The sequence below is a fragment of the Protopterus annectens genome, chromosome 10.part0, assembly GCF_019279795.1.
Source record: "Protopterus annectens isolate FY-2018-M chromosome 10.part0, PAN1.0, whole genome shotgun sequence".
Taxonomy (NCBI): Eukaryota; Metazoa; Chordata; order Ceratodontiformes; family Protopteridae; genus Protopterus; species Protopterus annectens.
The window spans coordinates 1,597,470,786-1,597,489,342 of record NC_056744.1 but is presented as its reverse complement, the minus strand read 5'-3'; the positions used below and the strand labels follow the sequence as shown (position 1 = coordinate 1,597,489,342).

Here is an 18,557-nt window from a genome sequence, read left to right as displayed (position 1 = left end):
TTTTTCTGGCATCTCTGGCAATATTTTATATAAACTGAATGAGGCTATATATACAACTAGGTTTATTAAACCCAAACTTTCTTCCTTATTGGTAACAAAGAATTTCTCTTTTAATAGGATTCAATCTAGATCCCCACATTCAAGCAGGCGCGGGTTATTGCTATTATACAATGACATTATTTAAGAAAAAAATACTTACTTTTCTTGAATAATGGCATTGTATAATGCGTCTGTGCTGCCCTTCCGCAGCTGTCTGGTATCCTAGGGCAATTCTGATGTACTGCGCATGAGTAAGAGGCACGTCCCCACACTTACGCAGTACATCAGTGCTGTGCAGAGGTAGCAACGGAGAAAGGAATATCTCTGTTGCTTTTTTTTTTCAAAGATGCCTCGCTATGTTATAGGAGTTGAACTCATATAACATAGCGAGATATCTTAAAAAAAAAGCAACAGAGATCTTCCTTTCTTAGTAGAAAGGAAGATCTCCGTTGCATTTTTTTTTAAGATATCTCGCTATGTTATATGAGTTCTTCAACTCGTATAACAGCAAGATATCTTTAAAAAAAAGCAATGGAGATCTTCCTTTCTCTGTTGCTATCTTTGAAAAAAAAAGAGATACGCTAATGGAAAAAGTCCGGGCGACCAGACCCTTTTACATTAGTATAGTCTCAAATTTACAATGGGCATGCTGGTTGGGCTGGCCAATCAGCGTGCTCGTTTTTGCATATTTAGGGCTGGTCATTGTATAATTAAGCAATAACCCACACCTGGGTGTGGGTAATGCTGGATTTACCCATGGCTGTTGTGGTTTGGTCACAAGGGCGAAGCCCGAGTGACAAAACAAAGACAACCGTGGGTAAATCCAGCATTACCCACACCCAGGCGTGGGTTATTGCTGTTATACAATGACATTATTTAAGAAAAAAATACTTACTTTTCTTAAATAATGGCATTGTATAATACCTCCGTGCTGCCTTTCCGCAGCTGTCCAGTATCTGGGGCAGTTCTGATGTACTGCGCATGCGCAAGAGGCATGTTCACACAGTTACGCAGTACATCAGTGCTGTGTAGAGGTAGCAACGGAGAAAGGAATATCTCCATTGCTTATTTTTTTTCAAATTTGCCTCGCTATGTTATAGGAGTTGAAGTCATATAACATAGCGAGATATCTTTTAATTCTGTTTCCTTTTTTATTACATCATCTGCCAAATCTCTTATTAACACTAAAATTTCTTCAATTCCTCTTTCTTTTATTCCAAATACTGTTTCGGTCAGTAACTCATTAGTCTTGCTTCCTATTCTTTCTTCTACTATTTTCATAAAACTCTTATATCAACATTGTTTAATCTTGTGGTCTCCCGTTTTTTATTCTGTTTTTTCTCCCATTTTTTATATAAATTTCATTGTCCCCATACATATTTTTTTCATCATTTACACCTTTTTCAAATCATTTTTTTAACACCTCTAAAAATATTTTGTCACTCTTGCATGTCCTTATACATAAGATATTCAAATCCATCTAAACCTGTAGCTGCTTCTACATTTACCATTTTCAATACATTTTTTTTTTAATTTTACCGCTGTAATCTTTTCTTCCATCCTCTTATTGTCTTCTTCAGTTAATTTACGTTACAACTATTTTTCCTTACAGTGTCACATATGGAAAAGGTTTTCAAAATGTCTTTTAACTGTCTGCATTATTTATTTTTGTGTATTCACTATACATCCTTCCTCACTCATTAACTCTCTTATTATTCTTATATTTTCTTTAACCATTTTACTTAGATATGGTGCTGCTAATACTTTTCTTCCTTGTAAAAAATATGTTTGGATAACATTTTTTAAAATTTGTCTTGGTCCGTTTCATATAACATTTTCTCTTTTTCTAGAAACTCTTCTTTATTATCGAATATAATTTTAAAGACTTGGTTACCGATTACTTACATTTACAATGATCTTGTATTCTTTTAGCCATTCCAGTACTTCTTTCCTAGATTTTTTCCACTAACTTATACAATCTTTATAAAATCTTCTCATGTTTACATAATCCAGCTATCTCCTTTACATACTCACTGAGTTCTAATTCAATAATTATTTTTATCCCTCTACCTATTCTTATACAAACTATTTGCCTTGAACCTTTATCCAGATTGCTACATAGTCTAAAAAACATAATTATCTCCATGATGTAATATACTTACACTCTCTGATACTATAAAGTAATCAATTTCAGTTCTCAGATTACTCCTTTTGTATGTTCAATGTTTGTTTTTCCATAAGTACATTTTACCACTTTTGATTATACCTGAAATAACTTTTACATCTGCCCCTTCTTTTCACCTATGTCTTAAATTGCAATTGAAGTCTCCCACCACTATCACTTGCATATTTACACTCACATAAAGTATTTTTTTTAAACATAAGCTCTCTTTGTTTTTGTAAAGTGTATACGTAGAGTGCAGTTACCCTATATATTTGGTTCTTCCATCTTATTTCTAATAACTATTCTTCCTAATACTACTGTTGTATAATTCAAAATTTCTATACATTCTTTACATAAAATTGCTACGCCTGAACATTATTCATCTGCTAAGTTCCACACCACCTTGGCTTCCCATAACCCATGAGCTTGTATTCTTTCTTCTATTTTTATGTCTATTAATACTATAATGTCCAAGTCTCACATTCTACACCAGTCCAACACTCCTACTCTTTGATGAACATTCTTCATGCTATTGACATTAATGGCTAAGATTCTCACTTTATGGAATACTTTGTTGCTTTTATCGTTTTTCTTTTTTTCTCCTATACCTATATTTTTAAATTTGCGTTTTCAAACTTTCACTCTATTCCCAATAGAAATTTTACTTTCGACTCTTATCCATTTATCATCCCCTTCAACACGCAAATTACTTACTTCTTTCTCTCTCTCTCTCATTCTTGACCTTTTGTTTCCTTCATACTTTCATTTACTTCCATTCTTACATCTTTCTCATTTCTTGTTTCTCCTTGTGCTTTTTCTGTCTTATCTACTAAAAAGTACAGTTGTGTACCTACCATAAATGTAGATGTTCAAGTGTATTTACTGTTGCAGTCATTACTCTTGGGTTATCCTGCTGGCAGGCTACCCGCAGTTGGCCAGAATTCCAAAGTCTAGGTCCAGTGTTGGTTGCTGTTGCCTCTTCCCTGACAGTGCGCCAGGGGTATAACAGATGCAGCCAACACCATTTTCTTCAGTTTTTCTTGCCCCAGATGTCAGGTGCCCCCAAATTGGTAGGTTGAAAAATATGCCAATAAAAATGCATGCATTTGTTGATGATGTTTTTATTCTGTGGGATGGCGGTTATGAACAGTTTTTTGAATTTATGGCGTATGTCAATAATACTACTGAATATTTGCGTTTTACACATAATATGTCATATGATAGTATGGATTTTTTAGATGTAGCTGTGTTGAGAGACTCGAGAGGGGAAGTGTACACTAAGCAACATAGGAAGGAATGTCATGTTAACCATCTTTTACACCGTAGTAGTGCACATCCACCTCACATATTTAAGAACATAGTCACTAATCAAGTAATGAGAGCTTCCAGACTTAATGCTAGAGACGAAGACTTCAAGTGTGAAGTAGGTAGGGTAATGAGGCATTTGAAAGAGAGAGGCTACAATGACAGGTTCTTAAAAGAACAGATACCAGGAACAATGGATAGGCGAGGTCAACAAGCTAGACCTTTTATCTCTATGAGGAATAAATCTTCTGGTGATGTTAATAGATTACCCACTCAGACTAATTTAAGGATTTCTTTGAAATATACTACAGATGTGAATAAATATGTTGATATTATTAAGAAACACTGGCAGGTTTTAATGACAGATGATGAGATTGCCAGTATTGTTGATCATGTGCCCAGGATTAGTTTTAGAAATGAGAGGTCCCTCAAGAGGAGATTGTGTTATCCTAAAGAGAGTAGACAGAATAGTGGTTATAGTGGTACTAACCCTTGTGGACAATGCAATTGGTGTTGTTATATAGATAGTAATATGATATTTCATCATCCTGATCAGGGCAGAGATTATACTTTTAGGGTATCTGCTACATGTGATAGTAAACATGTTGTTTATCTTGCATGTTTTATGGTCTGTGCCAAATTCTATGTTGGTAAGACAGACAGATGTCTCAAGGAACATATTGGGGAGCATTGTTATAATATTAGGAAGGGCAACAAGACCAATGCATTTGCTAGACACGTGCTTAATACACATAGCTGTCATGTTTTTAGTTTTAGAGTGATAGGTTTGACTTATGAGAGTTTGAGACAGGGTGACATTAGCAATAGAACTGAGAGTTTGGAAGCTGTCTGGATTACCAGACTTAGCAGTACTGATGGTCATGGTCTTAATGAATGTATTCCCTTAAGACCAAGATTAAAGATGAGGCCCTTGAAACAATAATTATTCAGTTTTTATATATGTTTTTTATATATTTCCATGTGAAAAATTTTTATATATATTTTTTTATATATATTTTTCATATATATTTTTGTATGAATAAAGTTTTGATATGTTTTTATGATATAATTGAACCACATAGGTCTATTGTCATATGACTATGTATCATGTGATATACTTCTTGGATATAAAGGTGTGTTTTATTAGTGCTTATGTACACCTGAAGAAGCTTATTTGTGAAAGCGCTTGTGTTTATGCACTGAGTAAAGGCCTTATTCTGGAGTTTACAGCCTTCTGCATCTCATTTTGTTTATTTTTCATTATTTGGCTTGCAAGAGACGTTTGGTGTGGGTTACTTTTAGCAGTTGGTTTTGTATTTACGTTTTATATATATATTGTGTTTGTGTGTTTTGTATATGTCTTTTTATTATTTTTAACATTTATATATTTTTATATGCATTATGAATGTAATAAATGTATTTCTGCGAGTAAGTCATTAAATGTAGTAAGAGAACTGAATTTTTAATGAAATACTACCACCTAGTGGAGAATTTTGGTATGTATTTAATTAGTTGGGTTTAAAAACTTTTTGGCGCCTTTTGCTATATTTAAATGATGAGAAATTTTATTTGATATGTCTGATGAAGGGTTTATGGATAAACCCGAAAGCGCTTACATACTATAGAGCTAATTACTAATTGTTTTAATAAAAGGTCGTGAATCTGAACAGCTGTGGTGATACCAGGTGTATTTTTTCTTGGATATACAATTTTAGCTGCTGACGCTGAAGGTATCTTTGTCCTTGCAACTGCCTCTTGGATTCTTGAATAGTACTGTGATTTTTTTGGCAAGTGAAAGGGTCATGGCTGAAGGAAATGCTTCTGAACTTAATACACCATGTGAAGGTAATAAGACTGACAATGTTAATGAAGCTTTTAATCGTTTATTAAAAGCAGAAACCAATGTGCTATTGCAGTTTCATAGAACAGAACTGTTAAATATCAATGAAAATGAACATTGCAATGCACATACTATCAATATCCTGCAATTGACATGTAAAATGGAAAGTTTAGTGGTTAAATTAAAGAATGTGCAATGGCAACGGAAACACATGGAGGCGTGTTTATGCTTCCATGTTATCCCAAGGGGGCTTAGAATTTTAAAGATGCCTACATATGGCAGTCTGTATCCAGAACTTTTAACCAGTCTGTATCCAGAACTTTTAACCAAATGGCAGCAGCTTAACACTGACACCAGTTTTGCATACATGAAGCTACTTATTGAACAGTTCATAAGAATTGAAAGTGACATTCATCATGAAATAATGATCCTAACAAATGAAATAACACTGCAAACAACAGAAAGGGATTTAATGCTGTTTCATGAAGATGTATCATCGCTCATAACTATTTTAGAACGCAGATTGCTTCTGGATAAAAAGAAGAAACTTGAACGCAATCTTAACGATTTCAGTGCCGGTAATGTGTTCTCTTGGCCGAGAGAGCGAAAGGAAGCAAGGGAACCAATAGCGACCATGTAAACGAACGGACCCACTCATGGGAACCAATCAAGGAAAGCTAAATCAACCAATGCCCCCTTTCAAGTCTCCGAGAAGTGGAGATATGAAAAGGGAGACGACAACATGGAAATCAACATGCAGGGCAGCAGAGAAGTAGAAACCACACATTTGCAACAGCGAATGTCCCATAATGGGACGGATACTATACAAGCATCTAGCTCGAGCAACCATGTTATAAGAGAGGGGTCCCTGATGCTGGAGAATCAAGTGATTGATAATGCAGATGTAGAAAATGAGCGACTGAATGTCATTAATTTGACTGGCTTGTCCTCTACAACAAGAGATGTTAGAAGAAAACAAAGGGCAACTGAACCTGTCTTGGAATCGGTTTTTCACCAATTCCCTTTACCGATTCGAGACCAGAGAAAATAGACACCAAACAGAGGCTGCAGAAAACGGAAGATAGAAGAACATACAATGTTGCAGAACAAGATACAAAGGCAAGTGAACCATAGCTAATTGTTAATTTGTCTAAATATGAACTGAAAGACTCAGAGAAGTCACTTTTAAATAGAGGGCTATCCTTTATACCATCTAAAGGAACTGATGTTACTGACTTTATTCTTGAAATGAAAATGTTTGTAAGAAACGTGACTTTAAAAATGCTGTATAAAGAAGATAATACAAATAGACAGTTTTTGTTTAAAAAACCAAGTGTGTTTACACCCAACATGCATCCACTACTAGAAGCATTTGAACAGGCGTGTGAAAGAGATTTCATACAGATGTCTAATGAAATGAAATACAATAACTCACATAACTTTTTTTAACTTAGATAAAAATGAACGTGAAGCATTGGCTAGTCTGAGTAATAATGATAAGATAGTTATAAGACCAGGTGGAGCTATTGTAGTTCTTGACAAATGCTACTATAAAAATGATGACACCTATCAATTAATAAATGGTGTACAATTAAGTAGAATAATTAGTAATAAACCTCAAATGCTTTTCTGAAATCAGCTTGTCTGTGTTTCTTTTGCGAAGTGTTCACTCTTCCATATTTTTTTTTTTTACTTTTTAGAGTGAATCAATAAAATGTATTCTTTAAAAAATATATTTTTATTTATATATTTTTTTCATTTTTATTTTTTCTAACTGTGTGTGTGTGTTTCTGTGCGTTTGAGCGCATGTGTGTGGAGGAAATGATGTAGGGAGATGTGTGTGTGTGTGTGTGTGGGGGGGGGGGTGTAGGAAATTATGTAGGAGATGTGACAGTGTGTGTGTGTAACTGAGTTTGTTCCCCAACTCCAATATTTACTCTGCTATATTGATTTATGGACTAAATGCAGTGTAGACTACCGACCTAAATGGAAACTATTTAAGTAACAGTTTGATGTAGGATATATGCTGACAAGCTGTTGTATGCAATGGTTTATACTTTTTTTCCCATCTGTATGACTTTTTATGGCTCATTTAAAAGTTAAAGTCGCAGCAGACATTCGGGGTTTCTAGCAGTCGCAGTCTCCCACTAGACTGGTGTAATCCAAATGTCTGTCTGGGTTAAAGTTGGATAGAATTTTCAGTAGTAAAAAAATTCACCTAAACGTCTGTAGCAAACCTCCACAACCACAAGATTGCTAGTTTAAAATCTTTTGTGAAAACCCTTATATCCCCTGTTTGTAACTGCCTCCAAACTTAATAGGCAAACTGCAACCTAAACAAAGCATTTATTTGCAAATCTACAAAAGGTATTTTTGACATGAAGGACAACTGACACCCATTTCTATACAGAAGTTGCTTGTGGGTACATTTGTCATCTTTACATGAAAGTAATGGGTTGTGTTCAAAACTGTCTCCGGAAGTGTCTCTATACATTTAAACATTTAAGAGTGCTTCTGTGACTAGCAGCCGAGGAGTAAATTGAGTAGTAAGGGTGGGGTAGGATAGGGTTTGCATTTCTTTTGATAGCACTTGGTGGGTAGGTGTGAACTGATTGCCTTCACTGGTGTTATAAGAGTCATGACTTAATAGAGGCCTCAGGATCAACATGTGAATTCCACCTGCGAGACCCAATTGTCTGAGCCCACTGAGCACATGGGATGGGGGTGGAGGCATTCTGACATCACAAAGGGTATTTATGTAAACAGAGTTCCAAATGTTGGAGGCATAGTAAACTAAACCCTAAAAGGGCGTAGTATTCTCATCCTAAGGGATGGTGTAAGCCACATACACTCTGGCTAGGCTTATAAATGCCCTAGGGCAGATAGCCTAGTACGAACCTATGAACCTATGAACATCACCATAGATTCCCTTCGGATGAACTGCTGAGCTGAGTTGTTTTACTATGTTAGGACTGCTTCAGAACTAGCTCCTTTTTTTTTTTTTTTTTACAGAATTATTCAATTCAATTCAACTTTATTGTCATATGTAATACAGACAATGTCACAAAGTACAATGAAATTCTTATTCTGCAAGTCCTCCAGCAACATATAAAAACAATGACAATTAATAAAAAGAGATAATCTAGTACAACAAATAGATAATATAAATACTAATATCAATAAAAAATATATATAACTGTGCAAAAGACCGCATTTGCGCAAAAAAGCTTGTTTCCCTCCAAACGTGAACCAACCTACAACACTGGAGGAGAAGTAGTATATAAGTTTCAATAAATGTCTAATAGCTTGAGGTATAAAACTGTCTTTCAACCTGGTTGTCCTGGCTGCCATGCTCTTGTAACACTTCCCTGATGGTAGCAGCATAAACAGTTTGTGTTGTGGGTGGGCTGTGTCCATGAGGAGGGCCCTCCTCAAAGCTCCTTTGTAGGTGTCCTCCAATGCAGGGAGTGTTACTGCAATGATGTGTTGAGCAGTTTTTATTACTTACTGCAGATCCCTGTGATCTCGTATTGTACTATTCCTAAGTCATACTGTAATAGAGAGAATGCTCTCAATTATACATCTGTAGACGTTGCTGAGGATTGCATTGGCATGCCAAACATCCTCAGGCTTTTCAGAAAAATACAGTTGTTGCCAGCTTTTCCCTACCAGGTCCATGATGTAATGAGTCCAGGTAAGGTCTTCAGAGATTATAGGCAAATGATAGATATTCTCAGATGCAGAAGTGGATGTATAAGAAAGCTACAGAGAAACTTGTCTGGAATTGCAACAATTTTATATGAACAATGCAAAATCAGAACAAACACACTTAACATGATAAATGTGTGCATATATGTATGTGCATGTATGTGTGTGTGTGTGTATATATATATATATATATATATATATATATATATATATATATATATACACACACACACACACACACATATATATATATATATGGTTTCACTTGAAACCGTTATATTACCAGATCGTTGAACCTGAAATCATCGAGACCAGACCGTCGCAAACTTAGATCAACGAAAACTGAATTTGAGTTGCATAACATCGAAAACAAATTCCCCACATGTTAAATTGCAAACATTCCTACAAACAACATACCTAGTATCAAAACATCGAATTATGCACTGGCGATGACACAAAATTCCCTGTAAACGTCCACTTTAGAGACAAACACAATAGACACCGTCACATACGAGAAGTAATCTCCGTCCTCTCCATTATATAACCATCTTCACCCGTAGTTGCAATCTTGCCACCATAACAATTCCACACAGTAAGTGTATTCCAACAAATATAATGAAATTCAAAGTAACACATGACAATGCAGACAACAGAAGTACATTAAAATAATATAAAAATTCCTACACCACACCGATTCTGCAACACGCATTATGTACAAGTATGTGAGATCAAAGCTTGAGTAGCCAAGCAATAGCCTCCAAGTAGCTCAAAATATCATAAGAGTCTCTAATGTCTAATACTGTCTGTAACCACTTTTCACGTACAATAAGCTTGTGTCTTTTAGGTGATGGCGGGCACCCTGCTGCCATACGAACATGTAATTCCTCAATTCTGTTTTGTTCTCAAGCCAAAGTGCACATAAGCACTGACAAATCAGTAGCGCGAGCTCCCAACAAACACTTCAAACGGTGATGCCATCCCTCTACGCTGTTTTGTGTACGGGGAAACATTGCAAGTTAAGCTGTGAAATATTCCAGAATTCCTTAGGAAATAATGGTGGAAAACAAACAAATGCTGCAGTTCTAGTTGCAAACTTCCTGGGTTTAGCCAACAAATACCAATCTGTAAAGTATTTTAATAACGGTTGTCCCTCTTCAGGGAATGACTGCTTTAACAAACTAAAAGCAGGAAGTACATCGTCTTCTGGTAAAAATGACAACGCGATGAGACACTTTACAGAAATCTGGAAACAATGGCATTAGTTATATAATGCAGCTAACCCAAGACTCTGCAATTTTCGCCATATGTTTTGGCTAAAATGAAATAAACATCCTTTCGGTACAATACCGTTCAAATTCATCTGTAGACTTTTTATAGCGGCTATTTCAAAGTCGCACAAAACATACTTCACAGTCGGTACAATGTTTTCTTCAGCCATCAAAGATAATATACAATGCCACATAACATTATAACTTCTAAGCGACTTTCTGGTCATGAGTGTATACAACGGCATTGTTCTTGTATAACAGCCGAATTCCACAAAGCCATGCAAACTGTACAACTGCCGACAAATAACCCCTTTAAAGAAGAAAGTACCATCCATTAACCAAATTGTACACTTGCTCAGATCACATAGGTTTTTTACTGTAGTAATCACTAACACAGTCAAGTCAGTAGATTTATCTACATACCTCTTACTAATGAACGCACCTTCTTTCAACTGATATTGTGATATATCAATATTTTCAAGTGTTACTGTACCACTAGTTAAACCTCTACTCTGCATTCTACGTAATCTACCAACCTGTTGTAGTAAAGCTTTTCTGCTTGGTAGATTAGGAACTGTGTCTAAACTGCTGGTAGACATAATATCATCTACTATTAAACATGGTGTATCTCGGGACATAACAGCCTTTTGCTTTAGCTGAGAACACATCTCATATCGCTGTACCTCAGATGGATCTCCACTATGACTGTGAGCAGCAGTTTTACATAACTTTTCACCATCAGACATTGACATCGTTATACAGCGTCCCTTAAATTTAGTAATATACTTTTGTTTACAGCACCAGTATCTCTTTATTATCCACAACACGCTCTAAGTTATAAACATATTCGTCGATAATGAGGACATCCTTACCACGTTGGGATTTTGTAACAGAGTACAAAGTACCTACTATTCCAGGGCGAAATGTTGTGTTCTCCGCCATGTTAGTTAGCTAAGATCTGTTTCTTAAAGAGACTACAACTCTTTAAATATATAGTTATAGCGGGAATTACAAAAGTAGCAGGGCATAAAACATTATACACAGCTGTGTACAGTATATTCGATGTTATGCAACTCGATGAATTCAGTTTTCGCTGATCTAACATTGCGACGGTCTGGACTCGATGATTTCAGGTTCGACGATGTGGTAATTCGACGGTTTCAAGTGAAACTATATATATATATATATATATATATATATATATATATATATATATATATATATATATATATATATATACACACATATATATATATATATATATATATATATATATATATATATATATATATATATGTTATTCTGAATGAATGTAGTGTGGGGGGTCAGGAAATGATGTAGGGAGGTGTGTGTGTGTGTGTGCGCGCGGCAAATGATTCATGGAGATGCGACAGCAGGCAGCACCTACATCCAGTGGGAAGAAATCGTTATGCAATACATAGTACTTCAGCACCTTGGACAGCCAGATACAAGCAATAGGCGACAGTGGGAACCACTCATCATGCAATACACAGTAGTTCACCAACCTTTACAGCTCAGACGCAGGAACAGCAACCAACAGGAGGAGTGTGACAGAACCACAGGACAGATAGAGACAGAGAAAGATTAAGAGAGAGAAAGCCACCTTCAATAAAAAAGCATTCTAATAATAATAGAGGTGATAACGAAGATAAACAGTTAAATGATGTTAAGTTCTTGCCAACTAATTTGGAAAGGGGATGTGGAATATAGACAGGACAAATCATAACAAATTTGACTAGATTTCCAAAATTTCTGTACTGGGAAGAGTTGATGCAGGGTATTATTCCCTTAACTGTGGAAAAATTTACTGTCTGATTGGGTCAGTCTTTTTGAGAGGGGTGGGGCAGGGAGAAAGAGGTTGTAGATAGTTATCCCAAAAGGAAACCTCTGAGCAGGGGAATCCCTCTGTTTTTTTTTTCTGGCAATCTCTTTCTGGGGGGGGGGGGGCTTCCTGTATTTCTGAATAGGTCTACAATCCCTTCTGACAAAAGACGTGGGTTTGAGTAAGAATATGGTTCTCAAACACATAGCTTTGCCAGAATAAATTCTACATAAATACAGTACTCTGTTTGCATAGGCCTATAAATGCAGCCATATTAGAGCAGACCTATATCTTTATTTCATACTTCACATTTTAAACACAGTTTTAGTACGTGCAGTTTCAATAGAAAGGAATGTTTGGTAAAGGATACAAATGAGCCCAGTGAAATAGCCTTCAAGCCAAAGTACTGCTAAGGGTGAAATGTAACAGAGTCTGCAGAACAGTTGATGCAAAAACAGATCTTGTTCAGGTGGCGCAAAGCTTGGGAATCGAGGTAAAAGAGGTCTGTAGAACTTGCAGGAAATTTACAGGATTTTATCACTATGAGAGATACTTTCTAGACAGAAGTCAGTTGAGATACTGAAAAGACTGAGTAAAGAATTCAGGTCACGTGACTAGGAATTCAGACAGTCAGTAAAAGTTTAGAAACTGCAGAAAGCAATGCAGTTTGTCTTGATCCTGCCTTTACAGAGGAAAGGAACAATTTTGAGTTCAGAGTTACAACGGAGAATGTAATTCACTCTTCAGAACTACAGAAGTCTGAATATTCAGTCTGATTCTGCTTATCACTTCTGTTATTTGAGACAATATCAGTATAAGGCTTGTTCACATCTTGTTGGATTACTATGTCTACCTCTACTGTTTGTTGGTTAGCCACCTTTATCAAACTCATAGTGAATAAAGACTTTTATTCTGAAAGGTACAAGAAGATATTGCACATAAATTAGAAGCGGCGATATCTGGCACTTGTCCAGTACAGCTCCGGGTAATTAAAAATAAAGACCTTTATGTCAGTTCTTACAGTTAGCTTGGAAAATTCCTCTGGTGCCTAGGTACAGAGGTTAACAAAACTTGTTTGCAATGCTGTATGTTTTTCCTCCCTGTTTCTAAACTACTTTGAAAAGGTTAGCTGCTTCTGGACTAAACAAGAGGCAACTGTCTATAAAGAGAATCCATTATTTTTGCTTTAAAGTTTTCAGGTATGGGTTGATTGCACAATCATACATACCTGCGTATGACAGACCCAGAAGCAGCTGTTCTGGATGAGGCCTCTGGAGCATCTTAACTAAACTTAATGCTATGTCTGGCTACTTGTGTAGCCTGATTAAGTAAGGACATTTGTTTTTAACGAATCAGTCCCTTGTGAATCCACCACTACATTCTTTAAGGAAATGAGAATGGATATCAAATACTTAGTCATCTGGGTTTGGTAATTAATAGCCCTGAATACGATAATCGAGGAGGTATAAACCTTTTTTTTTACTCCACCTATCTATAGCCATGCTAGCATTGTCTGAAGAGAGGGAATTGGTATTGGAAAGGAGTTTTTGAAGGTTTATCATAAGATAAAGTCACTGCAGACGAGTTTGCCACATGATTTCTAAACAAGAACATATCACCAGGGACTTTATAAAATCTGTCTGGCCTTTGGAGGGCAGGAGGCTGCAAGTCTAGGGCAGCAGAAGTGGACTAAAAAACATCTATGAAAGCCTCAAGAGCAAGAGAGACTGGGAAGAGGCCGGGTGCTCATTTCCAAGATGTACTATCTTTTCTGGACCTTTTATAACATGCCTAGGCTCACCACTCACAATGCTTCATCATGTTCAAAATTTTCTTTTCAAAAAAGTTTTCTTCCACAGGACATTTAGGTTAAATAGAATCCTCATCATCAGAAGGAACTTTGCCTGGCAAGTGGATGTGAGAGAAGTATGCCAGAGAATGGTCAGAATCAGAAACCTCATCTTCAGAGGAGATGAATCCACAGCAATCTTCTAAGTAGTGAACAGAGGGGATTGGGAAGAAAGGGAAGGAGGCTTCAGGTCCAAATTGATCTTGAGCTAACCATGAGAAAAGTCTCTCTATTCCTTCTCCCTAGAAGGAGGAGGAGGAGAACTTACACGCTTACTTTTTGACACTTCTCTTTTGGTGTGACGTCCACATGTACCAAGCACAATGGCTCAGATCCCTGACTTAACTTGATAAGTTTACCTAGGATCTCTTTCCTAATGAGTATTTGAAGGATGGCTTTTAAACACTCAAAGATCATAATTCATGTCAGTCAAAAGTCCCTCTGATCTTCAGAAGGGTCTCCATAGAGTTAATTTGAGGTGGAGTCTGACATACCGCAGGTTCTGAAACCTCAGACGGTACATCAGAAAAAGGAAGAAATGACTGAGTCTCTGGATTAGGACTTTTAAGCTTTTTGTTAAGGAGTGGAGGTAAGTCTGAGAAGGACGCTCCACATGTTAGGGGTGGCATGGCAGTATGTGCTGTATAACTGAATAAAGAGAATGTTTTCATTTTAAAATATAATAATTTAAAACAAAAACCTATTATACTGAATGCAGACTCTAGCAAGAAGTTTTCCTTCAAGTGGTTGTAGCCTTTATATATATATATAAAATCTCGAAATACTAAAATACCAGATTTTAGTATCTCGAGACTATAAAGCCGAAAATTCAAAAACCGACAATCCAATATCGCGAAATTCAAAATCGCGATCATACACATTTACACATCACCACACAAACAAGCACAAATACACCTACCTAACTACACTACAACAAACAAAACAACACACACAAACAAAACCTAACAAACATACCTACCCTACCTATAAGCAGGGGGGAAAGCCCCCCTGCTACTTATATATACTAACTCCGAGGTCACACTAAACACACAAACACATAAAACCCACCACTACACACCCTAAAATCCCTACCCAATAACCTTACAAAAACACCACTTACCTGAATCCCCAGCTAAATCCACAAACCACACCGCACATCACAAACGCACCAACACAACCGCGGATTCGACATTTCTGCATTCGATATTATGCAGTTTCACGTAATTGCACTTTTGGCTTTATATTCTCTAGATACTAAAATTCAGTATTTTAGTATTTTGAGATTATAAAGTGAAACTATATATATATATATATATATATATATATATATGTGTGTGTGTGTGTGTGTGTGTGTGTGTGTGTTTATGTATGTGATAGCTACAAGGATATATATCCTACAGTGCAATGAAAACGTATTTGCCCCCTTCTGGATTTCTTATTTATTTGCATGTTTGTCACACTTAAATGTTTCAGATAGTCAAACACATGTAAATATTAGAAAAAGATAACCCAAGTAAACACAAAATGCAGTTTTTAAGTGATGATTTTATTTATTAAGGAAAAAAAACTATCCAAACCTACATGGCCCTATGTGAAAAAGTAACTGCCCCATAAACCTAATGGGTCTATATTAGAAGACCAACTGTTTAGGTGCTTGAACACCTACACATTGCTCTTCTCATATCGAAAGCAAAAAACAGCAAACGGCCGATTTAAAGCAGGGAAATATTTCCCTTGGCCGTTCACTGGAGTTTGCTATTTCCCTACTGTTGAGCAATCTCGGAGTTGGTATATTTAGTTAGGGGGATGTGGGGGGTGAAAATCCCAACTTAATTTAGATGTAAAGTAATTTTTTTGTGTTGTGGCCGAGGGACGTGTATCCCTGGGACATTCGACATTGTGCAGTTCGATATTAGAAGATCGATGTTTAGGTGTTTGATCACCTAAACATTCGGTCTTCTAATATAGACCCAACCTAAAAACTGTTGTGCCACCCTTAGCAGCAACAACTACAATCAAGCATTTGCGATGACTGGCGATGAGTCTTTCATATCGCTGTTGAGGAATTTTGGCCCACTCTTCTTTGCAGAATTGTTTTAATTCAGCTATATTGGAGGGTTTCCAAGCATGAACAGCCTTTTTAAGGTTATGCCACAGCATCTCAATTGGATTAAAGTCCAGACTTTGACTAGGTCACTCCAAACCCTTCATTTTGTTTTGTTTAGGCCATTCAGAGGTGGGCTTGCTGGTGTGGTTTGGATCACTGTCCTTCTGCAAAACCCAAGTGTGCTTCAGCTTGAGGTCATGAACTGATGGCTGGACATTCTCCTTCAGGATTTTTTGGTAGAGAGAATTCATGGTTCCATCAATCACAGCAAGTCATCCAGATCCAGAAGCAGCAAAGCAGCCACAGACCATCACACTACCACCACCATGTTTGACTGCTGGCATGATGTTCTTTTTCTGAACTGCTGTGTTAGTTTTATGCCAGATGTAATGGGACTCACACCTCCTAAAAAGTTATTTTGTTTCGTCAGTCCACAGAATATTTTCCCAAAAGTCTTTGGGATCATCAAGATGTTTTTTGGCAAAAGTGAGATGAGCCTTTATGTTCTTTTTGGTCAGCAGTGGTTTTCACCTTGGAACTCTGCCATGTATGCTATTGTTGCCCAGTCTCTTTCTTATGGTTGAGTCATGAACATTGACCTTACCTGAGGCAAGTGAGGCCTGCAGTTCTTTAGATGTTGTTCTGGGTTCTTTTGTGACCTCTTGAATGAGTCTTTGCTGTGCTCATTGGGTAATTTTTGTAAGCTGGCCACTCCTGGGAAGGTTCACCAATGTTCCATGTTTTCTCCTTTTGTGGATAATGGTTCTCACAGTGGTTTGCTGGAGTCCCAAAGCTTTAGAAATGGCTTGTAACAGACCAATAGATGTCAATTACTTTGTTTCTCATCTGTTCCAGAATTTCTTTAGATGGTGGCATGAATTTCCTTAGATCGCAGCATGGTGTGGGATCTTTTGGCCTACTTCACTTTGTCTGATAGGTTCTATTTAATTGATCTCTCGATTCAACAGGTCTGGCAGTAATCAGGCCTGGGTTTGGCTGCTGAAATTGAACTCAGCTTTCACAAAAATGTGATTAACCACAGATACTTCATAACAAGGGGCAATTACTTTTTCACATAGGGCCATGTAGGCTTGGATAGTTTTTATCCCTTAATAAATAAAATCATCAGTTAAAAACTGCATTTTGTGTTTACTTGGGTTATCTTTGTCTAATATTTGTTGAATATTTACGATCTGAAATATTTAAGTGTGACAAACAATGCAAAAAAATAAGAAATCAGGAAAGAGGCAAATACTTTTTCATTGCACTGTATATATATATATATATATATATATATATATATATATATATATGCATGTTATCTGAATTTGCCTTTAATGGTTTTTAATATATTTGTTCATTTTCTTTTTTGATGTCTGGGTTAGTGCCACTAGGAGTGTGTCCTTTTTTTAGGGAAGACCTAAGGTGGCATTCTTACTAACTTAGGAAATTTTATCAGGGCACCAGAAACCATCAATCAAATTCAACTGTATTGCAGAGCCAGACCACTAACAGCTGCACACTAAGAAACTTTTCCTACTTTTCAGATAAGTGCCATGGGATCTTTTACATCCACCTGAGCTACAACCAACATGGGTAGATGAGACCACGGGTGAATATTTCATCTACAGGATGTTGAACTGAGGAATGCAGCACCACACTGGAAAAATTAATCCAAGTATCTGGTATGGCACTAGAACACACAACCTTCTGGTCTTCCTGTACAGAAGGCTAGAACTCATATTGTTGAGACACTGACACTACTATTTTAATTGTTTTTTTCCTATACAATTTGTTTTACAATTAGCTTTATTTATTCAACTCTTTATGTACTTAAATTTATGTCTCTAAGAAGTATAACTGAGGCACTAAAGAGTACGTTATTTGAAGTTTGGCAAGATTTATCAGTCATTCCATCAAATTATAAATTCTCAAGCCATTTTTTGTCCCCTCGTCAACAGACTTGTACACCATTTTATTGTAGTTGCCAAGCTACCCTGTTTATTTCTAATGAAGACAATGTTTATATGTAATAAAACCCTTTGCATACATACATTTCCCTGTTCTACCAAACAGGCAGCAACCTTTAATCAGTTTTAGTGTTTCAGTGTGTGCAAGAGAGAGGGAAAGAGAGAGAAAGATAATTAGAGGATGAATTAGACATAATCTTGACACACATCTTTGAATTTGGTGGGTTTGCATTTAGCTTGCAGTGTCTGTAAAACAGTGTTTTAAATTATGCACAAGTTCATTGTAAGTGAATCTGGATGTTACCTGTTAGGTTTTTCACATCTTCAAATAGTGCTTGTATTTCTGTCTCTGTCTGATCATTGGTTGTGTAGTCATTTCTAATAAAAAAAAAAAAATCACACATATAATCCACAGTTTAAATTATGCAACATACACTCAATCTACACATAGTACAGTTTTGTAC

General features: G+C 36.4%; 1 protein-coding gene across 2 annotated transcripts in view; it reads right to left on the bottom strand.

Moving 5' to 3' along the window:
- Positions 1–18,557, bottom strand: part of LOC122813771 — a 450,190-nt gene that overhangs the window by 117,414 nt on the left and 314,219 nt on the right. For both annotated transcript variants that reach the window (XM_044086265.1, XM_044086266.1), the window contains exon 6: positions 18,398–18,471. In XM_044086265.1, the coding sequence (XP_043942200.1) occupies positions 18,398–18,471 (74 nt within the window). The remainder of the gene's footprint in view (positions 1–18,397; positions 18,472–18,557) is intronic.